The sequence below is a fragment of the Gavialis gangeticus genome, unplaced genomic scaffold (assembly GCF_001723915.1).
Source record: "Gavialis gangeticus isolate Ggan-Ray unplaced genomic scaffold, GavGan_comp1, whole genome shotgun sequence".
Taxonomy (NCBI): Eukaryota; Metazoa; Chordata; order Crocodylia; family Gavialidae; genus Gavialis; species Gavialis gangeticus.
The window spans coordinates 14,024,573-14,044,734 of record NW_017729015.1 but is presented as its reverse complement, the minus strand read 5'-3'; the positions used below and the strand labels follow the sequence as shown (position 1 = coordinate 14,044,734).

The window sequence follows — 20,162 nt, the reverse complement described above, 5'->3', positions numbered from 1 at the left end:
TATGAATGGCTTTTTTATGCTGGGGAGCTCAGTTCGCTCTCAGCTCTTCAGGCTGTGCCCTGGCATCGAGGCATGTCCCTGGGCAGTGCTGGGAAGCTGTAGCAAGGGCACAGGAGGGCACAACCCCCCCCACCACCTCAGCCATGCTCCCCACACACCCATAGAGAAGCCATGGGGTGCAGCGAGCACTTTTCCAGGCTGGTTCTTCCCCACCTGTGCCCCACTTCCAGCCACCGGAGAAGAGGCCACTAATGAGGTGGAAAGCTGGCAGCTCTCGGGGCTGCCAGCCGGGGCACGGACTGGGTGCCAACTTGCAAAGCATTCCCTGCGTCAGGGCCAGGGAGATTTACGGCTGCACAGAACAATGGGGCCAGGAACTGGGGCAGAGGGGAGTGGGAAGGTGGCCCACAAAGCAGGAGGCAGCAAGGGGAACGCTAGTTCCCATGCAAGGGAGATGAGCGGGGTGGTAGCTGGCCTGGGGTCAGGGATGGCAGGCAGTTTTCCCTCCTTGCCAGGGCAGAAAACCCACTTCTCTCTGCAGGTCCTGAGAACAGCCACGAGCAAAACCACATGGGTGACATGCTTTACCCAAAGGCAAGCCAGAAATCAGCCCCGACACAGCCAGCGTCATCCCTCAGCCTCAAACTACCCGAGTCCATCCGAAGCAGACTTCAAGGGGAAGGTTGAGCATCTGGCAGAGGGCAGATGGCAAGCAGGCTGCATCGGTGGGAAAGGAGACCACAGAGGCGCTCCAGGACGAGGCTTCCTTCCATTTATTTACAAATAATAAAAAGCACAATAAATACAAAAGAACCTTAAAATACAAGCCCTCTGGATAGGCAGGTAGGTAGGTAGCTTGCTCTCTCCGTTCCTCTTTGCCTACAGACTGACTCAAAGCCTGGCCAGTGCAACTTCTCTCAGCCAGGCACGGCCCACCTGGAGCAGGACAGATCTCTTGCCACCTCCCACGCTGCCTAGGAGCACAACAGAGCATTGCAAAGGGAAATAGAGACTAGGATGCACCAGCTGGGGAGAAGGCTCAGCCACTGGCTTCAACAGGAGGCCGACATCCTGAATTGAGGCCCCGGGACAAGACGATTTTCTGCCCAGGAGCATTAGCACCATCCAGGCAAGGCCAACCCTGTTGACTCCTCGGTTATCCTGGCAAGCGGCGGGCTGGGGAGTGTGGGACCTACTAGAGGAGCACGCTGATGCCATGCTACTGTCTCTGTGCAAAGGTGTGCGGGCAGCATGCACACCTTTGCACAAGGAGTGTTTGCATGTGCTTGGCAGCTGCATTGTTTCAAGGGCTCCTGAGGCCAGTGAGTTAATGGCTGGCTTTGGCAGAGATGCCAGCACCTCTTTTGCCCCCTGCTCTCCATCGGAGTGGCGCCCGGCTCCACGTGACCCCGGGTGCTGGAGTCAGCAGTTCTAGCTGCACCCCCAGCTCTGCCGCTCCCATGGTGTGGAAGGCAGGGCTGGGTTGCTGATCCCTCTGCTGCTTTGACATGAATGGAGGCGGCCGAATGTTTAGACTGAGGCCGTGAAGCTGACCAAGCCAGCCGCGGCATTAGGCTAAAGCATTTGAACAGCGTAAGGCTCCCAACAATGCTCTGTTTAGCCAGGCCGGGATTAGACCGTTAAGACCCTGGTGTCATGAACAAAGCTGGGTGCCGGGGTTAAAAGAGAAAGCCAGGCTGGGATGCATTTTCCTGCTCTCAACACATATCATCTCCGGGCCAGCGCACAGCAGCTTCGGTGTCAGCAAAACCCCCGGGACCAAAGGAGACTAGCGTGGGATGAGATGCAGGGCTGGGGGCTCTGAAGGGGCACAGGGGGGTATCTGGGTGCTAGCACCCCAGGGAGGCTGGAGTGGGCTGTGGAAGGCCCCAGGATGGGCTCATGGGGTTGCAAGGTAGAGGCAGAGCTGCTCCCCGGAGGCTCCTGACAGGCTGTGCCACCCGGTCTCGGGGGCAAAGGGCCCATCTCTGTGTCACCAACCACCGCAGCGGGGAGCAGTGTCTGCCCACGCAGAGGCAAAGGGGTTAGCTACAGGCTTGGCTCCAAAGGGTGGGGACTCAAGGGCCACCTAATGCTCAGAGGTGCCTCTGGGAAGAGCCTAGCAATGGGGGGCATGGCAGAGTTGGGGTGAGGGGCAGCCCAGGTAGGAGCTTTGTGCCCATAAGGAGCTGGGGGTGGGCAGGGACACAAACACCCGTGGGATAAGCGTAAGCCCGAGCCTCACGGATGAGGTCCATAGCGGGTGGTTGGGGGGGTCCCATCCTGTCTCCCTCAGGGGCCTAGTTAGAGGCTGCCCCCAGGACAGGGGAGGCCTGTGCTATGAAGCCATTTTCCTTGGGGGCAACTCCATGAGCCTTAAGGGACCTTCCCAAACCTTTGCAGACCAAGACCTCCTGCAGCCTGCCCTGGTGCCGAGGGGGTGCCGGGCAGCGGCTGGGTCTCACACACCCATCTCCTCTAGGGTCCCCAGGAGAAGCCAGAGCCTGCCGCGGGTGCCGGGTGCCAGGGCCAGATCACAGTGTGGAGAGCACCGGGGCGGCGGGTGGAGGGGCCTCACTTGCGGTGGTGCATGTCCTCCATGCTGACCCGGCCCCACACGCCCACCACGAAGGTCTCGATTTCGCACTCGTTGCTGCCTCGTGTGATGCGGAAGTAGCCGTCCTCTCCCCAGTCCTTGCCCCAGGAGTTGGCAGCGATCTGTCAGGAAGGAGGAAAAGACAGTCAGCCACGGATGTCCCAGGGCAGAGCCCTCTCCACGATGCCCATTGTTTCCCCCGCTCACGGCACCCACCTTAGGGTCAGTGCCACACAAACCTGCTGGCACCTGACCTTGACGCTGAGCCTCGTGGCTTCTAGCCCACTAAGACATGCGTGTCCATCCTCATACATCAGCCCTCCCTCGACTGATGGCAAGGGCAAGACCACAAGCCCAGGGCAAGTGCCTCTTCAAGTGACCAGGGTCTGCGAAGCCTTGCAACATCATGAAAATACCCCCTAGTACACGGGGAGACAGAGCCTCAAGCACCTGGCCATTGCCGTGTCCCTCCCGGCCACCCAGGGCTCCTGCAGTCTGGCTTGCTCTGCATTTCCAATGCCTGAGGGCACGTTGATGCCTGCTACCACTGCCCAGCCCCTGCAGCCAGCCCCAGCAGAGGGGAGGCATTTACAAGGGCACCTCTGCCCGGGATCGTGGGCACCTGCATTAAGGAAAAGGAGCTGCGCTCACCCAGTACTTCTGGCTGCGCCCATCAGGCATCCGCTCTTCTCCCCACCTACAGCGGGAAGGAAAGGAGCAGGTCATTAGGCAGCTGGCAGAGATACTCCCCTCTCCCCTCCCTGCTGACTGACCATGGACCTTTCCTCCTTGCAGGCAATGAGGTTGAAGCACGGCCCTTGCCGGGTCAGCCCACAATGCAAGGGCAACTGCCCACGTGCCCCCTGTCTCCAAGGCACCCCAGCCAGATGGCTCCAGGGGCCGGATCCTGCCTGGGCACATAATCCTGGAGCCACCAGAACGATGCCTGGAGCCCAGTCTGCTGTTCCACGGCTAGAAGCTGCTGTCAGCGCCTCTCCCGCCAGCCAACGGAGATAGGGCAAGTGGAAAAAAGTCCTGCACTCCTTGTTTGTCTTTTTCTTGGCTTCAGGCTCTTCCTGCCATGAGAGGGGCTGTGACCCCTCCGGGAGTGTTTGGAATGGATAACCATGGCAATCCTCCGGTTGTCTCCCTTCAGGAGGCCGGGAAGGAGCTGCAGCGGCTCCTCAGTGCCAGGCGTTGTTTAGCGACATTGCTTAGAGGAAGGGCGAACCTTCAGGTCATGGGCCTCCCAAGGGGCCCAGCTCGAGCTCGCAGCTGGTTGCAAAAATGCAGCCAGGTATATTTAGCTCTGGGGCTGGGCAAGTCCAGGGTTGGGGCGGAGAGGGCCGGGAATGGAGCATGGATGTACTACACAGACAGCCCTACTCAAGCCCCAGGCCCCTGACCCAGAGCCCACCGTGGCCAGTGCCCCATAACTCCTGACCGCAGTCACACCACGAGCTCCCTTCCAGCTCCACCGCTAGCCCAGTGCTGGCCTGGCTGAGAACGCCACACTCAGGCATCGGTGGCCAAAGCCCTTGTTTGCTCTGCAGCCCCTTTGCACCATGGCTGGAAGGCTGGGGCAGGACAAGCCCATGGGTACGGCCAGCTGGGGCTTGGCACGAGGTACCTGAACATGCCTAGAAACATCAGACAGGAAGAGACCTCCTAGGCCAGTAGACACCAACCTTATTAACTGGCGCGGCACAAATTAGCCCCCCCTCCCTGAACTCCAATTCCCTTTCACTGCCCGATCTGCTGCTCTGCTTTCTGCTCCCTGCCCTGTCTGCCACTGTGCTGCCTGGTCCCCTTCCCAGTCAGCTGCATGCCACGCGCAGAGGCTGCCCATGCCCCTGGTGGCACAGCGAGACCACCCCTGTCCTAGGCCACTGAGCCCAGTCTCCTGCATTCGAAGCCCCTGAGATCATCACTTCCAGACTTTGCTCACAAGGCAGGAACACAGAAATCCCCAGCGCCCCATGGCGCAATGCCGCAAGCCAAAGCAAGGGAGCCGAGGGCACTGCCACCATAGGGTAGGAGTTGGCAGTTGCCCTTGGCCACACCACAGAGGAGGGCAGAGCCCCCACACTCTGTGCCAGCCTAAGGGGACCCCTTCCTCCCTGACCTCCAGTTTGGGAGAAGAACCAGACCCTCCAGCCAAGGGCCTTGGAGACCTCCAAGTACCTGCAGGAGCATGGTCAAACTTCCCAGCCTCAGGACCCGAGACTTTGGAGGACGATGGACCATGCCCCAAAAGCCAGTAGCCTTTGTGAGGGGGGAGCAGGATTCCTCCCTGCCCCCCCAGGCAAGCCCCGACACCTGGGCCAGGCAACATCCTGCTCCCAAGAGCCAGGCCTGGCCAGCCCAGATGGGAGGAAAAAGCCAGCGGCACTTTTCTGCAAAAACACTGCTCAGGTGCCCCCCACCCACAGCACCCAGCAAGGCGGCCAAGTCAGCCAGCGGGGAGCGGGGCCACGCAGGTCACGGCGTGCTGGGGCAGTGTCCGGGGGGGAGGGGGAGGCTGAAGCCAGGACTCGGATGCTGTTCTTGGCGCTACCTGCCGAGCTGGCTCAGACCCTCCCAGGAACAGGACGTTCCAGGCTCCTCGGGATTTGTCCGGTCTTGTTTCCCAGCACTGGCCCCAGAGGAGATGCCTTTGCAGCCAAACAGGCCTCGCAGGGAAGAGGTGGCCCTGCTTTCTGGCCCTGCTACGCTGCCCGAGGGACCCTGGGCAAGGGATTCGCACCCAGACCCGCGCTTCTGTGGACTGCAGTGGGGTCTGGCTCTCTCCGGGTTCCCTGCAACACCCCTCGCTCTGTCTGTCCGGTTTGTTCGGGGTTGAGCTCTAGGGGCCAGGCAGGGACCGTCTCTCATTGAACACGAGGACAGGTCCTGCACCAGCACCCTGGGCTCAGGGGGGTGGGTTTAACCACCGCTGCAATGCGAAGTCCCCCTGGATCCCCTGTCTTCCCCATGAGAACAGCTGCCCCCTGCTTTGCTGCTCTCTGGACAGGGTGGGACTGAGCGGGGATGCCGGGAGACTGACTCAGAATAGAAACAGCCCAAGGCCGGGACCTGCACCCTCTCCCGGTCCTTTGCCCGAGGAAGGGAGTGCCCTTCCTCCACAGCAGGAAAGCCCGTCTTCTCCAGCACACTCCTTCCCAGGGCCGTGCCTGGCTCCACACAGCCCAGAGCCTGGCATGGGGGGCTGCAGGAGGAGCCACGTTGGGGCAGGGACTGTGCAGCTAGAGAGGGGCCCATCAGTGCCACCACCAGCCCCCTGGCAGGAGCCAGGGACTTCGTGCCCAGAGCCCACAGGACAAGGACCCTTCCCCAGGGAGGCAGCATGCCAGTGCAGGAGGGATCCCTCTCCTCTCCATCCCACACTGAGCAGTGCCCAACCCCTCACCCTGGGCCCAGTTGAGAGGCTGAGGCACAGAAGAGCAGGGGCTGCGGGTGGGATTGAGGGGCATTGGCGGGGTAGCAGCGGGAGCCCCGAGGGGATAGAGGGTGGGGATATGGATGAGGGCAGAGAGGAGCTGGCAGAGCTGCTTGCAGCTCCCAGCCGACCTAGCCGAGGGCACGGTGAGGCAGGCAGGCACTGTCTCGCAGCCAGTGCCACGCTGCCGGCCACTTCCTGCCACGAGAACCTCGCCCACCCTGAGGTTTCCTTAGAGCAGAGGAAACCGATCTGAATTTCCCCTCCCTTGGCCTGCATCAAAGGCCATTTGAACCGGCTCTGCAGGGGTCTGGACCCAACCCGGCCTGTAGGAAGCACTGGGCAAGTCTGGGGCACTGGGAGGCTGGCAAAGACTCAAGTGCTGGCCTGTGGAGCCTGGGCAGGCTGGGAGTGGTCTTCCCTTGTAGACTACTCTGCCTTAGGGCCAAATAAAGAGCCAGGTCCTCACCCCCATCTCTGATCCCAGAGGGGAGAAGGCCGGTCCAGCTGCAGTTGTGCCCCCGGCCCCTGCCTTTCTCGTGCAGCCCCACGAAGCACTTCCACTTCTCACCCCGCAGTCAGTGCCAGCCTGGCCATGCCAAGCTGCACCAACACCCACGGGACAGGCTAGGGACCCCCTGGGAAGCCCAGCACCCTCACTCCCTGCCTGGGTTCCCCGGGACCTGCACAAATCGCAGTGCCCGCCGTGATGCCACAGACAGCCCAAATCACACAGACTGCCACACGCCCCAGCTTATGCACAGACACACCTTCAGGACGCACCCCGACGCACACCCTCCGTACACACAACCCGACATACGCCACACACACTCGCAAGCACACGTTCCCCAGCCCCTCCAGCACGCGTCTTCTTGACCACATGTCAGTCCAAGACCGCCAGTAGGTGCAGGTATGCACACACAGACACATGCATGCAGGCAGAGACACACATGCCCCAGCATGCACAAACATGCCCGTGTGCATTCACACATGCACACACACATACACAAGCATGTACACAAATGCAAATGCTTGCCAAGGCCCTTACCCTGTGAGCTTGACCGAGTGGGTGCCGTGTCTGCGGTGGTGCTCTGGCTTCCTGGCTGCTACAGGCGTGTGCCGATAGATGCCACTCTTATACATGAAGAAATCCTCATGCACTTCCATGATGGCTGCAAGCCAGGGGAGGAGAACAGTTTTATTCTGGGATCACTGGGGAAATGGGCCAGCTACAGCCCTGGGAGCAGTTACGTCTGCTGCGGTGGGGCAGGTCAGGATAGAGCACTGACGCAAGCTGGCAAAGATCCCTTCACACCAATGAAGTCTCCTCCAGGGATGACTTTGGTCCTTCAGGCCAGACTTCTGCCTCTGCTAGCCCCTAGCAAGGGGAGCTCGGGGGCAGGTCGTTGGGTGACTGCTGATCTTAGCTGGGGAGGGTTTGCTTGGCCCCTGTCCACCTGGACTATTGCTACATTCCTGCCTAGGGAGATCTCACCAACGGAGGGCATGCAAATGAAAAAGCAGCAGCTGGGATGTCGAGATCAAATCTCAGCGGTTAATAATTGACGCTTCCCTAGTGGAAAACGGCCCCTGATCATGACGACAATGCGACGGGGCAGCCTGGGGCCAGCTGCCATTAACCAGCTTCAAGGAGGTTTTAATCTTGGTTCAACAAGCAGGGGAAGTTTACTGAGCAAGAAGTCTGGTGAATATTAAACAGCAGAGTCTTTCCAGGGGCTGCAAGCTGGTGTTTCCCACTGCATCTATGGTCAGAGAGGAGGAAGGGAGGTTGTGATGCAGGCTGGCATCACATTGCACGGGATTGATCGCCCCTGGTGCTTACAATACGGCCTGAGCTAGATCGATCGGTAGATAGGGAGAAAGTGCTCTTGGCTATATATTATATGATAAGCACTGAAAAAAGCCTTGGCCTAGACCCACCTGCTCTTGGCTATATATTGGCTAAGTGCATGATTTGTTTAACTGCCAGCTGTGCGGTAGACAAGCAGCTGGTTGCTGGTCCCAGCTCCACCCCAGCCCAACCACACCTGAGTCTTGACCTGGCTCCGGTGCAATGCGGGCGGGGGGGGGGCTGGGCCCAACAAACAGCTGATTGTCACCCCCAGCCCCAGCACCGCGCTGGAGGCAGTGAGGATCGCTACTATGATCTCCATGGAGCCATCCCACAATCACACAGCACATATTACTAAGCACGACCTGGAGATACTCCTCACCTGAAAAGTCCTAACGTGGCCAGCATGCAATAGCACCAAGCACACATTTTCCTGCTTGCAGACACAGATGTTTGTGACAAGTGCAGTTAATGCGTCCTAAGTGTAACATGTGACAGCACCCTGAGAAGCCCTAAAAGCATACGGCAGGCTGTGCTTGTAGGCAATGAGCAGCGTTTTACTCCGAGGCCTTTTTTTTTTTAGGTCTTGAGGCTGTGCACTCAAACAGCGTGCTGCAGCTAGGGGCAGAGAGAGAATTTGGGAAGGGATGCCAGCACAGTCAAAAGGCCTGAAGTCCAGCTGTCCTGCAACCTGCCCCACTCTAGGACTCAGCCCCTTGCTATTGCTACGGTATTATTCATATCGTGGTAGCAGCTAAGAAGGGATCATAAATCCCCTGTTGTGCCAGGTGTCTTATAAGCACCGAACAAAGCCCTGGCCTAGACCCACCTGCCCTGGGCTGTGTCTACACCTCCTCCCCAATTTCCACCCTACTCTGATTCCCCAAATTAGGGAATGCCCCTTCAGCACAGCCACCTCACATTGCAAGGCCCAGCCTGGCCTGTTCTCTGCCTCTTCGGTTCATTCATCACCCTGGCACCTCGTGCTTCCGGCAGGGCGACAGGACTATTTATTCTCGCTTCCCCTGCTACTGGGTCCCTCCCCATTTTGCCACCTGTGGCTGCTCGGGCACAGTGCCGGCCCGGCACACACCCGTCCGCGATGCAGCCAGCGGCAGAGGCTGCCCTGGAGGAGCTGCGCCCACCCTGGGTGTCTGGCTGGGAATGGCTGCTCCCAAAATAGAAAGCAAAGGAAAAGCCAAGAACCAAAGGAAGCCCGGCCTCTGGGAGACAGGGTCACTCGTGTCCTGGGCAGGGCTAGTTGTGGCTGGGTGTGGGGTGAGCTAGCAGGCCTCTGCGGTGGCCTCCTGCTGGGCAGGGTTGGGGGACAGGGCCAGTGTGGATGGGGTGTCTCCTACCTTGTACAGGGCCATTCTCCATCATCTCCTTCATGATATCCTTCTCCTGCAAACACAAAGCAGGGAGGGTCACCCACTGCTAGGGCAGGAGCCCCTGGCAGACCCTGGGCACCACCCTCCCCTAGTCCTGTAATGATGCCGAGGAGGGGCATCTGGGGCCACTAAGTGCTTGCATCCAAACAGCCCCTTTGAGTGCCTTGCCAGATGCCAGCAGGATGGGCTCTGACCCCCTTTGTCAAAGCAACTCCTCCCAAAGCCATGTGCTGGCTCACTCTCACATGCACGCACACACGTGTGCAGCACTCGCTACCGTGCACACAGATGCTCATGCAGCGCCCTGCAGGCACGCAACAGGCATACACGAGTGCTTGCAAAACATGTGAACTGGCACGTTCACAAGGGCACAGAAGCCCTCGCATCCGTACCCACGCTTATACATAACCACGCGGCCCTTCGTGTGCCCACAGGCACTCGTGTGCCCTCTCTGACCCACGCTGGCAAGCCTGTGTGAGCCCGCCAGTGTGCAGACTTGCTTGCACATGCACTTCCCCAATGCGGGGCTCTGCACAGCTCCCCCCTCCACGGCTGTGGGCCAGGCACTCACACTGGAAGCCAGGCGGTAGGCAGGGGTGGACTGATAGATGTTGTTGGAGTGGGTGTAGGGGTTTGGGCAGTGCTGGGTGGCTTGTCTCTTCCCTCTGCCCGTGGAGCGACTGTGCATCATGCAGGGCCGGCCCGCGGGGGGGCTGTCCTTCTCCTGGCTGGTGAAGGGGTAGCACTCCTCGCTCACCACCCTGGAAAGCGAGACAAGGCATGGGGGTCAAACCGTGGTGCACAGCAGCTCCCATTGTATCTGGGGTCCCCCCAGCACTGCAGGCACTGTCCCCACTCCTGGGCAATGATGGCATCTGGAAGGCCAACCAGGAGGGACGTGCTCTATAATGACCTCTCGAGAAGTATCCATCGCTGGTCAAGATGGCCACCCAAGTTAGCCACCCCACAGCTTGGGGGAGCCCATGCTACCCCCCGTTTCTCTTTCAAGCTCTGCCCATGCCCCCCAACCCTGAGCCCCAGCTCCCCCGGTCTAGGCTCCCCCGGCCCCCACAGCTAAGCCAATGCTTTTCAACCCCAAATCACGATCCAAGCCCTACACCACCCTGCTGATGCCTTCTTACTCTGCCCTCCAGCCCCTGTGCCCTCTCCTATGCCCAAATCTCTGCCCAGCCCCAGGTAAGAAGATGCTCACCCCCTCCGGCGCAGGTACCACCAGGCCCCGTCGACCCGGCCCCCGCTGCAGCCCCGCTGGTTGCGGGTGTCGCAGGAGATCAGGTTCTGAGGAGACAGGGCGGGCGCCATGTGCCCCATGGAGTGGATGGAGATCCTGTCCGAAGCCACGGCTGGGGGGAAGCCGACGTGGTTAGAGGGCTCCTCGCACAGCCGGTACAGCCCATCTCCCCTGCCCCGTCTCCCATGCGGGAGGCTCTCCTCCAGCCCCCTCCCAGCCTCCAGCTCAGCTCCCGGGCATCTCACCTGCTGTGGAAAAGGCCCAGGAGCCAGCACAATTGCCCTGGTCCAGCGGCTCATGGATCAACCCGGGCCACTTGTGGGCTGCGTTGAAAGAGCTGGGGAGCACCTCGTTGGTGTCCATGCTCATCTGCAAAGGCAACGACATGGGAGGTGGGGGAGTCTCAGCGAGGCCTGGGGGCTTTGCACAAAGGCAGAGGGGCTGGAAGGTGCCCCAGGGCCAGGGGCGGTAATGCCTCCTGCTCATCTCTTGCCCCCAGTGCTCCCAGCTCCTCCACAGAAGTCATCTGCAAGTCCCTGAGCCAAGGACCTTGAGGCAGACGACGGGAACTCAGGAGCTGCCAGACTGCTCCAGTCTCCGGGAAGGCCCTGGCAAACTGCTTGGCATCTCTGGCGCAAGGAAGGATGCCGCTGCATTTCCCAAGTGGCTTGGGCACGCACCAGCCTCTGCCTCTCAGGGTGGCTTTCAGGCTCAAAGGTACTGGGAAGCCTGAGGGCTTGGCTACAGGACAGAGCATCCTAAGTCACTTGGGTTCTTTGTGCCTCCACTCCCCGCCACCCCGCCAGCAAGATGGGGTAAGGAGCCTTCCTCTGCCACGCCCTTACTTAGAAGACTGCAGAGAATTGGGAATTGGGAGCTAGTCCCTAAGTCCCCGAGACAGACAGAGGGTCTGCAGAGGTCGCCTACTGCTCCGCACGCAAAGTCCATTGTTTGGCTCTCCTCATTCACGCAGGCCTCTGCTTGCAGACCCTGGTGAGCGCTCCATTTGCAGGGCTGCGGGCTGTCACCCCGCAGCTGTGCAGCACCTAGTGCCATCTTGCCTCCTGGCTCCCAGGCAAGCCTGTGATACTAGGCACAGGCCTCTTCTGCAGACTGCCTCAGCTGCTGAGGGCCCAGCTCCTCCTCCCACTCCTGCACCCCGGGGAGCATCTCACTTGGGGAGCGGCTTGTCCTCCCCTTCCCCTAAACTCGGCCAGTCCCTAAGTATATGCCACAGGGGTGCAAAGCGGGTGTTGGAGGAGCACTGCTTCCCCGCTGACCTGTGGGGCCAGCAAAGAGGCTGCCTCTCATGTCTGGGCTCCCTCCTCCTGGGTCTCCCACAGAGCCAGCCAAAGGTGCCCTCCAAGACGAGCAAAGCCAGGCCAGGGTAAAAACGTCCACCCTTGTCCTAACACCTTGAGGAGGCCAAGGGTCCCTGAACGGGGAGGGCTGGAAGCAGCCGAGACCCAGCCACCCCCAGGGCCGTGGGAACAGGGCTGCAGCTCCCCGCCCAAGCCAAAAGCAACTGGGCTCACGCTCTCTTTTTTTGGCACAGCGAAAGGAGGCTCCAAGCCAGCCGCATGGGGAGCCCAGCCCTGCCCCACAACTGCGGGTTCACAGCAAGGCCCTTGAGCAAAGGGGTCGTGGGAGCAGAAACCGGCAGGATCTGCTGCAGAAGGGGGTCCTCTCCCCACTGGGCTGGGGGCTGTAGCATGAGCAGCGCATGCCCACCTTGGGCATCTGCTCCAGGTGCCGTCAGTGCCGGGAGGGGCTGGGCACGGCTGTGTGGACGATGCCCCATCGCAGCCCTCTCCCTGCCAACCAGGGCCGCCGCATCTGGGTCATGCAATTTCAGGGTACCCCTAAAACAGAAGGACGCAGACTTTCCTGCCTGGCCTGCAGCCTGCTGCCTCCCCGGCTACATTTCCACCTCTTCCGGCCCTGGCTTATTGCAGCCCCCGGTCGGGTCAAATCGAAGCATGGAGAGACAAACAAAAAGGCAGAGCACACAATAGCCCGAGCTGAAATAACGTCCTGTCCTGTCCTGTCCTGGACGGCCTGGGTTTCCGGCTGGCCTTGTCCCTCGCTCGGGGACAGAGGGGGAAAAAACAGCCTCTGGGATCATGCTTGGAAAACCTGAGGCGTGACAGCACCGAGCTCCCCCTTGCACCGTGCAGGGGCAGCCTGTGCAGCAAACAGGACAGTGCTGGGCGAGAGCAGAGCCCCCCCTTTGCCCCCAGCGGACGGGCTGCTGGAGATGCCCGGGCACAGCCGGAGGTGGCAGGGCTGGGAGGTGTCTGGGGTCCTGGGGCATGCGGCCAGGCTCCCGTTGCTGACTCGGCAGGCGCTGGAGTGGGGGGGCTGCAGGGCCCTGTTTTCCCATGGGAAAGAAAATCCCATCCTGGGACTGTGAGGCTGAATGTGCTGAGCCGGTGGTTTTAAAGGAAAGGGCCCCGCTGTCCCTCTTCTGATGAGCCCCTGCCCCCGTCTCTCTCCCTTCTCCCCCCGAGGCTGCCCCCCTTTCGCCTGTCCCACTGCCATGCAGAAAACAGGGCTGCGAGCTGATCCTGAGCCCTTCCCCGCTCTGGTGCATGGGGTTACTGCATCCCAGTACACGCAAGGTCATGCGTGTGCCTCCACATGAGCAAGCCGCACACTCGTGTGAGCTGCTGCATGTTCAGCCATGCATGTAGATGGTGCTCACATGCATGGTGGGGGGCTGTGGACATGCGCCCTCGGCATGCAATGATAACATCCCCGCTCTGGGCACTGGAAGGCTCTTCAGGGCCTGCTCTCCAACCTGGGAGCTTGCAGTACAGTCGGCTTGCTGCTGGATACATCTGGCATGCCCAGCATTTCTGTAGGGGCCTCAGCAGGCCTGCAAAGCATGAAGCCACTGCCTTCGCCCCTGGCAGCCTAACCTCGCTCAGTTGGGCAAGCTGGTTAGGTCCAGAGGGGACCCCAGCTCAGAGCCCCTGGAGGGCCATGGTCATGTCACTTAATCTGCCCTGAGTCTAGTTCCCCATGAAGCCAGGGGTGAGGCAGTGCTCCCGCACCTCACAGCAGCATGGAGTGACACGGGCCACCTGAGTGCAGAAACATGCTTCGAGTCCCGACGTCTCAGGGACAGCAGCCCCAGGCAGGGCCCAGGTCCCCCAGCCCAAGTAACCCCCATCCACCCCCGGGCAGGGGTGCGACCAACTCACATGCAGCTCGTTCATGTTCATGACGGTGGTGGAGGGGCGGATGGTGCCCAGGCGGTAGCGGATGCCCTCGTCCAGTGTCATCCCCCAGAAGCGGCTGTAGTTGGCGGCTTTCCACCTGCCGGATGACCCCGGGGAGGTGAAAGCAGAGCAGCGCTGAGGCACCCAGCCTGCCCTGGGCACCACGACCAGATTCCCTCACGGGGAGGGCAGGAGGGTATTGATGTCATGATGGCGATTGCGCCAACTCTGGGCACTGCCACATTCGAGAAGCCCCGGACCTCTCTCCTCCAAGCTCAGCTCAGCTCGCGGCGGGGTAGCCAACTCCAAGCAGGGCCATGGCTCAGAGGAGGGAAGGAGCTGCCGTCTGCTGAGGTCTTTATATCCCCACTCAGTACCAGAGCCCCTGGACACCTCACCCTTGGCCCCAGTGCCTCTCTCACAGGGGGCCAACTAAGGGACAGGGCCAAGATAAGGGTGAGTATTCACAGATTTTCCAAAAAAAAGGGTTTCCTCCCAAATCAGAAGGCCCATTTTGCAGGTGCCTTGTGGCTGGACATCTCCAGCCCAGCACCATTGCAAGCACCCCTTGCAGTTCTTACCCGTAATCCGCTCTGTTGACGGCCTCAATCATCCTGCCGTCCATGAGGCAGGCAAGGTCCTCACAGTCCCACCGGCCATTGGAGCCGCAGGTGCTAGTGGAGGCGAGAGAACGGGGTGCTGAGTTGGATGCACATCAAAGCATGACCCGGGGGCTGGCGGGCATTGCTGTGTAGGGTTTCCTTGCACCAGGGGTGTGTTGTGGGCTCCAGATGGTGTGTTGCCTCCCACCCACATCCCCTCCAAGCACACGGCCACCGCAGTCACGAGTGTGTCGGTGGCATGAGCTGGGGCGGGTCTGCTACACAGTCAGGAGTTCGAGAGGGGCCACTGGGCAACACCACGGTGCATGGACTGATATCAGCTCTGCAGTCTGCCTGCAATCCCCTGGGAAGCTCTCCCCTTCCCACAGTCAACTGAGGGTCTCCCCTAGCCCTGCATCTACCCGCATCCCATATCTCTGCCGGCTGCTCAGAGCCATGGGATCGCAGTCCAGAGAGACCCCAAAGTCAGGGCACACTCTGGCATGCTGACCTGCGGGTCCCTGCTGGCGTCCAGGAGGGCAAGGGAGCCTGGGATGAAAAATAATGAGCTGGAAAGTTAGCCAGGCTTCTGCTAACATCAACAAGCTCTGGGCTGGAGCCCAGACTGGGGAGGGGAAGACTCCAGGCCGCTGTTCCTGCAGCAGAACGAAGGTGTCTGCCTGAGTCGAAGCTGCAAGCCCCACAGAGCTGGGATTAGAGAGGCCCAAGGCAGGCACAGGGAGGGATCAGGGCCGAGGAGGGGGCATCGCTGTGCGTCCTGCTGCTGCGCTGCTCCCAGGGGACCTCCCCGCCACATACCTTCCCACTCCCACTTTGCCATGGGCAAGCCCAGAGCTGAGCTGCCCCCAGCACTAATTGCTCGCAGCACCTCCTGGGATGTTCTCCAGGCCCCGCTGGGCTCTGCTCCTTCCCCATTTGCAAGCCTGTGCTTCCCTTTGAGGAGCTGGCGTGGCAGGCACCAATTAAAGTCAGAGCCAGGCAGGATCTGGGGCTGCAGGGAGCCCCTTGCCAGGCACTGCCAACGGGGACTGCCAGTCTATCTGAGCCTTTCTTCCCCTGGCAGCTGGCCAGACTGGGGAGTGGGAAGGCAGGGAGGTGAGACATGTCCTCTGCCCCTTGCCCTTCATGCCAGCGTGCTGGGCTTTAGTGGACCACTGTGCCCAGGTCCTACCCCGCCCCCCTGCCAGGCTCACACCACTGGACAGCTGACGTGCTTGGCAGCCTGGGCAGGTGGCAGCGGGCACATGGAGAGGACAGCACGAGTATCCCACACAAAGGTACATCCATGTGCGCACACACACGTTCATATGTGCACATTTATGCATGTGCACACCTTCATCTGTGCAAATGCATGCACAGACACGCACTCACATATGCACATACACATTCATATGTGTGCACACATGCATGCACACAGACGCACGCTCATATGTGCACATACATATGAATATGTGCACACATGCATGCACAGACACGCACTCACATATGCATATACACATTCATATGCGCGCACACACGCATGCACACAGATGCACACTCACATGTGCACATACATATGAATATGTGCATGCACTTGCATGCGTGCGTATGTACACCCCTCCCCGCCAGAGGAGAGACAGTGCAGCTAGGAACACAGCCTGGAGGGAGATGAGCTGCATCCCCCACTCAGGAGAGGTGGAGAAAGGGGCTCCTGTATCTCCTCAATGCCAAGAAATGCTGCTCTCCGTCCACCCCACCCCAGGCTCCCTGGGGCCGAGGGATGTGTGGGCGCCCAGGCAGAGGCCTCTAGCTAGAGCTATGCACTGCATAGAGGGTGGAGACAGAAACCATCCACTCCAGACACCCCCACCCCAACCCACAGCCAGCAGTTTGCCCTGGGACAGTTTGCAGCTGGGACCAGGTCCCTCGGGATGGCCACCCTGGGGGCAGCACTGCCCCTGGGGCCCAGCATTTCTCCTGTGCAGGATCACCCAGGATGGCGGGGCATCCTCTCTCCCCGCAGCCTGTCGGGTGCTCAGCCCGTGCCTCGGGGCTGGAGCACCAACACCCATGAGGTAATGGAAAAAGCCAGAGTTCAAATTCCAGTGCTTCTAAGATGCCTTATAAAAGCCCCCTCTCTCCCCCCTCCAGTGTTGCTGTTTGGTTTCTATGCGCACCACGCTGGCAGTGCAGCACCGCAATATTAACCCCTACGGGCTGGGAACAGCCCATGGGCCAGATCCGGTGCCACCCGGCAGCACCCGCAGCCGTGGAGCAGGAAGCAAACGGGGGCACCATGCCCCTTCCCCGATGCCCTGAGTAGCAAATGACTTCCCTTGAGACCCACGCTGGCTCGTGGCATGGCTGTGGTGGCCGTGTGCTGGGAGGGAGTACAGGTGGGCAGGGACACGCGGTCTGAAGCTCACAACATGCCCCGGGTGCACAGCAGATGCAGTGGGACAGGCGGGGCTGGAAGGAGGGGGCCTGGATCTGTTTCCATGAAACCAGTGTAAATCTGGAGCAGCTTCACTGAAATCAGTGGAGTCACTCCAGATTCAGGCTGGAATCTAATTGAGGACCGGCTTTGCACAATGCACTCCATCTCCAGTTTGTCCCACTAACCGGCTCACTGTTACACCCTGGTTTTCTGTGCATCCCACCTAGAAAAGATGAGGGATCTGCTCTTGGCGGGGGGGCGTGGGCAGCCCTTTGGTGTTAAGCCTGCAAGCAGACACACATGCGATTTGACTTCTGATGGGCATTGCTATCGCCAATCTAAGACAAGAGCCCTCCAGGCCCGCAGAATATTTGCTTTCTGTGCATGGAGACACAGAGGAGCCAAATCTGCCTTTCCTATCTCCAGTTTCCAGGATTCCAGAAATGCTTTTGCAACGTGTGTAAAGACAACCCCCCAACGCCTGGAACGAGCTCACGCTGGGCGGCCGAGAAAGGCTGTTTCCTTCCCGCGCCGCTGCACGCTGCAGGGGCAAAGCATCCAACACCCCTCTCCTGGACCAAGGCGGTCCCTGCCACATGTAATGCTCTGTCCCATCTGTCCCCAGCAAGGAGGTTGTTCCCCCAGCCTGAAGTCTCACAGTTGCGAGGGAGGCCGTGATCCCTTTTCCCCCTCTATGAGATGCATGCATTGGATGCTGTAAAGACAAACCCAAGTCCTTGGGGGCTCAGGGAGTAATTAGCAGAGCCTGGCAGGACCCGGCAGAGGCACTCACCAGAGGTTGCAGTTCTCTCTGTACGTGGCTCCAACCGGGTACTTGTGTCCACCACGGACGCACACTGGGCAGGAGCAAGAAAACACAGTGAGAAGCTCCCATGCAAGGAAGTGTGTGAGGCAGGTGGCATTATTACTGCCATTTCTGCTCTGAGGAGGCCCGTGAGCTTTCAAGGACCTGGGCCTCTGTGAATAAACTGTCCCAACTCACCTGCTTTCAGCCTCACATCGCAGCCTGGGGCTGCTCTACCCCCTAGGTCAGGCTGTAGCTTGGCCCTGCCTGGCAGCAGATGGCCTGGTCCATGTGTCCCAGAGCAAGCATCCACCTGGCGCCCAAATCCAATCTAAATGCCGGTGCTTCCCCCCACCCCTGGGAGCACCTTCAAGCTTGAGTGCATTTCCACTCGCTCACCAAGGTCCAGAGAGAAAGAACGAGGTCACGGGGGGCATAGAAGAGCAGGGCACTGGGCATCTTCTGTGCAGAGTCCCCACCCAGTGCTGTCACTCCTGTACCATGCTCCCAGACTAGCCCATGCTCCTCTTTCCAGCTGCTCCAGCTTCGCTTCACACTGCCCAATGCTGATGTCTGGCTTCCCAGAGCATTAACGGGTTAAATGCCTTCTTGGAGGTGGGGAAGAGGCAGGCGCATCCCCGGCTGTGCAGCTGCCCCTCTGATCTAGCTGATTGCACAGCAGTCCCTTACCCCTCTCCTCTCCCTCCCTGCCCCAGGGTCTGGTGGCAGCCGCTGCCCGGAGTGCAGCCAAAAACTGCTTTATCACCCATGGGACCGCCGACCGAGAGGGCATGACCCTGGCTGGCTTGGGGTTTGATGCCGGAGGAGTTAAGCATGTCTAAGGTGTGACACGCTCCTGCAGACATGGAGTGCTTGCGTCACTGCCTACAAGGGGCATTCGCAGGATGACCTAGCGTGCCAGGCTGCCAGGGCACGCAAACAACTCCTAGATAAAGGAGCTAGTGACAAATGCTTCATCCCTATGCATGAGCTGGCTCCGGTCCTCAATGACTTCTCAGAAAGAGGCTTGCCACAAGCCCCAGAGGCAGGGACCTCCTGCAGTGTGGGGACAAGTCCTGCTCGGGTGAGTCAGTGTGGCCACAAGAATCTCAAGCTCAGCCCTGGACATCCACAAGCACCAGGTCCTGCTCACTACAGAAGCCCCTGTGGCCCCATTTCCAAGGGGATGGGTGTCATTGGTGTCTTGGCCCCTTCTTCCAGGATCACTCCCCTGGTTTTCAAAGCAAATGGGGGATGCTTGTGCCCCAACTTAGCCCACAGGGCGCCGCAGCCAGAGCTGCCCCGTCCTTGCCCGGTAGCGGCCATGTCGCACCCACGGGCAAAGCAACCCACGGCTGGACACAGCATTAGATTCTGCCTCCGGCTACACCCGGCTGCAATCTGGGGGCTAGGGACCTGCCGGGGTTTCTCCAGTGTATGAGGATGCAGCGGGGCTAGCAAAGGGTCAGTACGTAGCGTGCAAAACCGTGCGGCTCCACAGAGGACATGGGTTGACACCAGCTAACTAGCAAGCCCTGTGCCCCTACACAGAATATGCTGGGCCACCTCTCGCTCCTAGCTGAGCCCGGTCCCGGGGTCTGCACAGGGGTAAAGAGGATCCTTTCCTATTTCACCAGGATCCCTGCACCCGGCACCTCTGGAGGGACGGCTCCTCACTCCAGAGACATCCAGAGCCCGAGGAAAAGCTGCTGGTGACTCCCCCCTTCCCACCGCCCAGCGCAGAGAAAAGCAGCTATTGTGTGCGCAGAGCTGCTGGCTCACAGCTGCGGGGGAAATGACCACATCCTCGGGGCCCTGCGAGAAGGGTGACCAGGAAGGCCCCATGGACTGGCGTCAAGGGCAGCGTGACGCAGAGGGGAGCGGGGGGCTAGGCCGCCCCGTGTCTGGGGATTTGCCCCATGGATGGGATGGAGGGAGGGTGCTGGGGCAGTGGCCAGGGACCACACGCCTGGCACTTGCCCCCACACAGGTGCCCGAGGCCTCCTTACCTTTCTGCACGGCAAAGGGCGGCTCGATGCCCAGGCAGTACTCCCAGAAGTCGGGGCAGCAGTCGGACACGGTGCGGTTGCAGAAGAGGTCGCAGTAGCAGATGGTGTCCAGGTAGGGCACGGTGCAGCCGTCGTCCCGCCCGTGGCAGCACGCATCCTTGCTCTCGCAGTACGACCCGCCGGCGTCGCGGATACCCTGCTCGTGCAGGCCGGGCGCCAGCTCCCGCCGCGCGCGCCCCTTGCGCCCCTCGCGCCCCTCTGCCGCCGCCAAGAGCAGCAGGAGCGTGAGACCTCGGAGCAGCCTCATCTCACCTCCGAATCTGCCGGGGGAAAAGGAGGATGGAGGGAGGGTGAGCTGGGGGTCTCCAGGCCTGGGACACCGCCCGTCTCTGGGCATGAGCACCCAGCTCATGGCAGCCTGGCACAGCAAAGCAAAGGGGCGATCAAAGCCCCTCCTTGGGGGGCCTGGGATCCTCCCAGTGGGTTGGGTGGGAGCAGTGGCCCCAGCCCGTCCGCCCAGGTGGAAACTGGTGGATCTAGGGCTGCTGAAGGGCC

The 20,162-nt window shown here is 60.5% G+C and overlaps 1 protein-coding gene across 3 annotated transcripts in view; it reads right to left on the bottom strand.

The window, feature by feature from the left end:
- Positions 1 to 755: 755 nt before the first annotated feature.
- The window catches only part of TINAGL1 (tubulointerstitial nephritis antigen like 1), a 23,229-nt gene continuing 3,822 nt past the window's right edge, over positions 756 to 20,162 (bottom strand). The window contains exons 1-11 of one of the 3 annotated variants that reach the window (XM_019512254.1): positions 19,608 to 19,914; positions 17,587 to 17,650; positions 14,336 to 14,428; positions 13,737 to 13,851; positions 10,776 to 10,899; positions 10,492 to 10,642; positions 9,850 to 10,039; positions 9,246 to 9,291; positions 7,084 to 7,207; positions 3,248 to 3,293; positions 756 to 2,718 (exon numbers count right to left, since the gene is read on the bottom strand). In XM_019512254.1, coding sequence (XP_019367799.1) covers positions 2,575 to 2,718; positions 3,248 to 3,293; positions 7,084 to 7,207; positions 9,246 to 9,291; positions 9,850 to 10,039; positions 10,492 to 10,642; positions 10,776 to 10,899; positions 13,737 to 13,851; positions 14,336 to 14,428; positions 17,587 to 17,650; positions 19,608 to 19,914 — 1,404 coding nt within the window. In that variant the 3' untranslated portion in view covers positions 756 to 2,574. Of the gene's footprint in view, positions 2,719 to 3,247; positions 3,294 to 7,083; positions 7,208 to 9,245; positions 9,292 to 9,849; positions 10,040 to 10,491; positions 10,643 to 10,775; positions 10,900 to 13,736; positions 13,852 to 14,335; positions 14,429 to 17,586; positions 17,651 to 19,607; positions 19,931 to 20,162 lie in introns of those variants that run through there. The other 2 variants (XM_019512252.1, XM_019512251.1) reach the window with 2 other exon arrangements.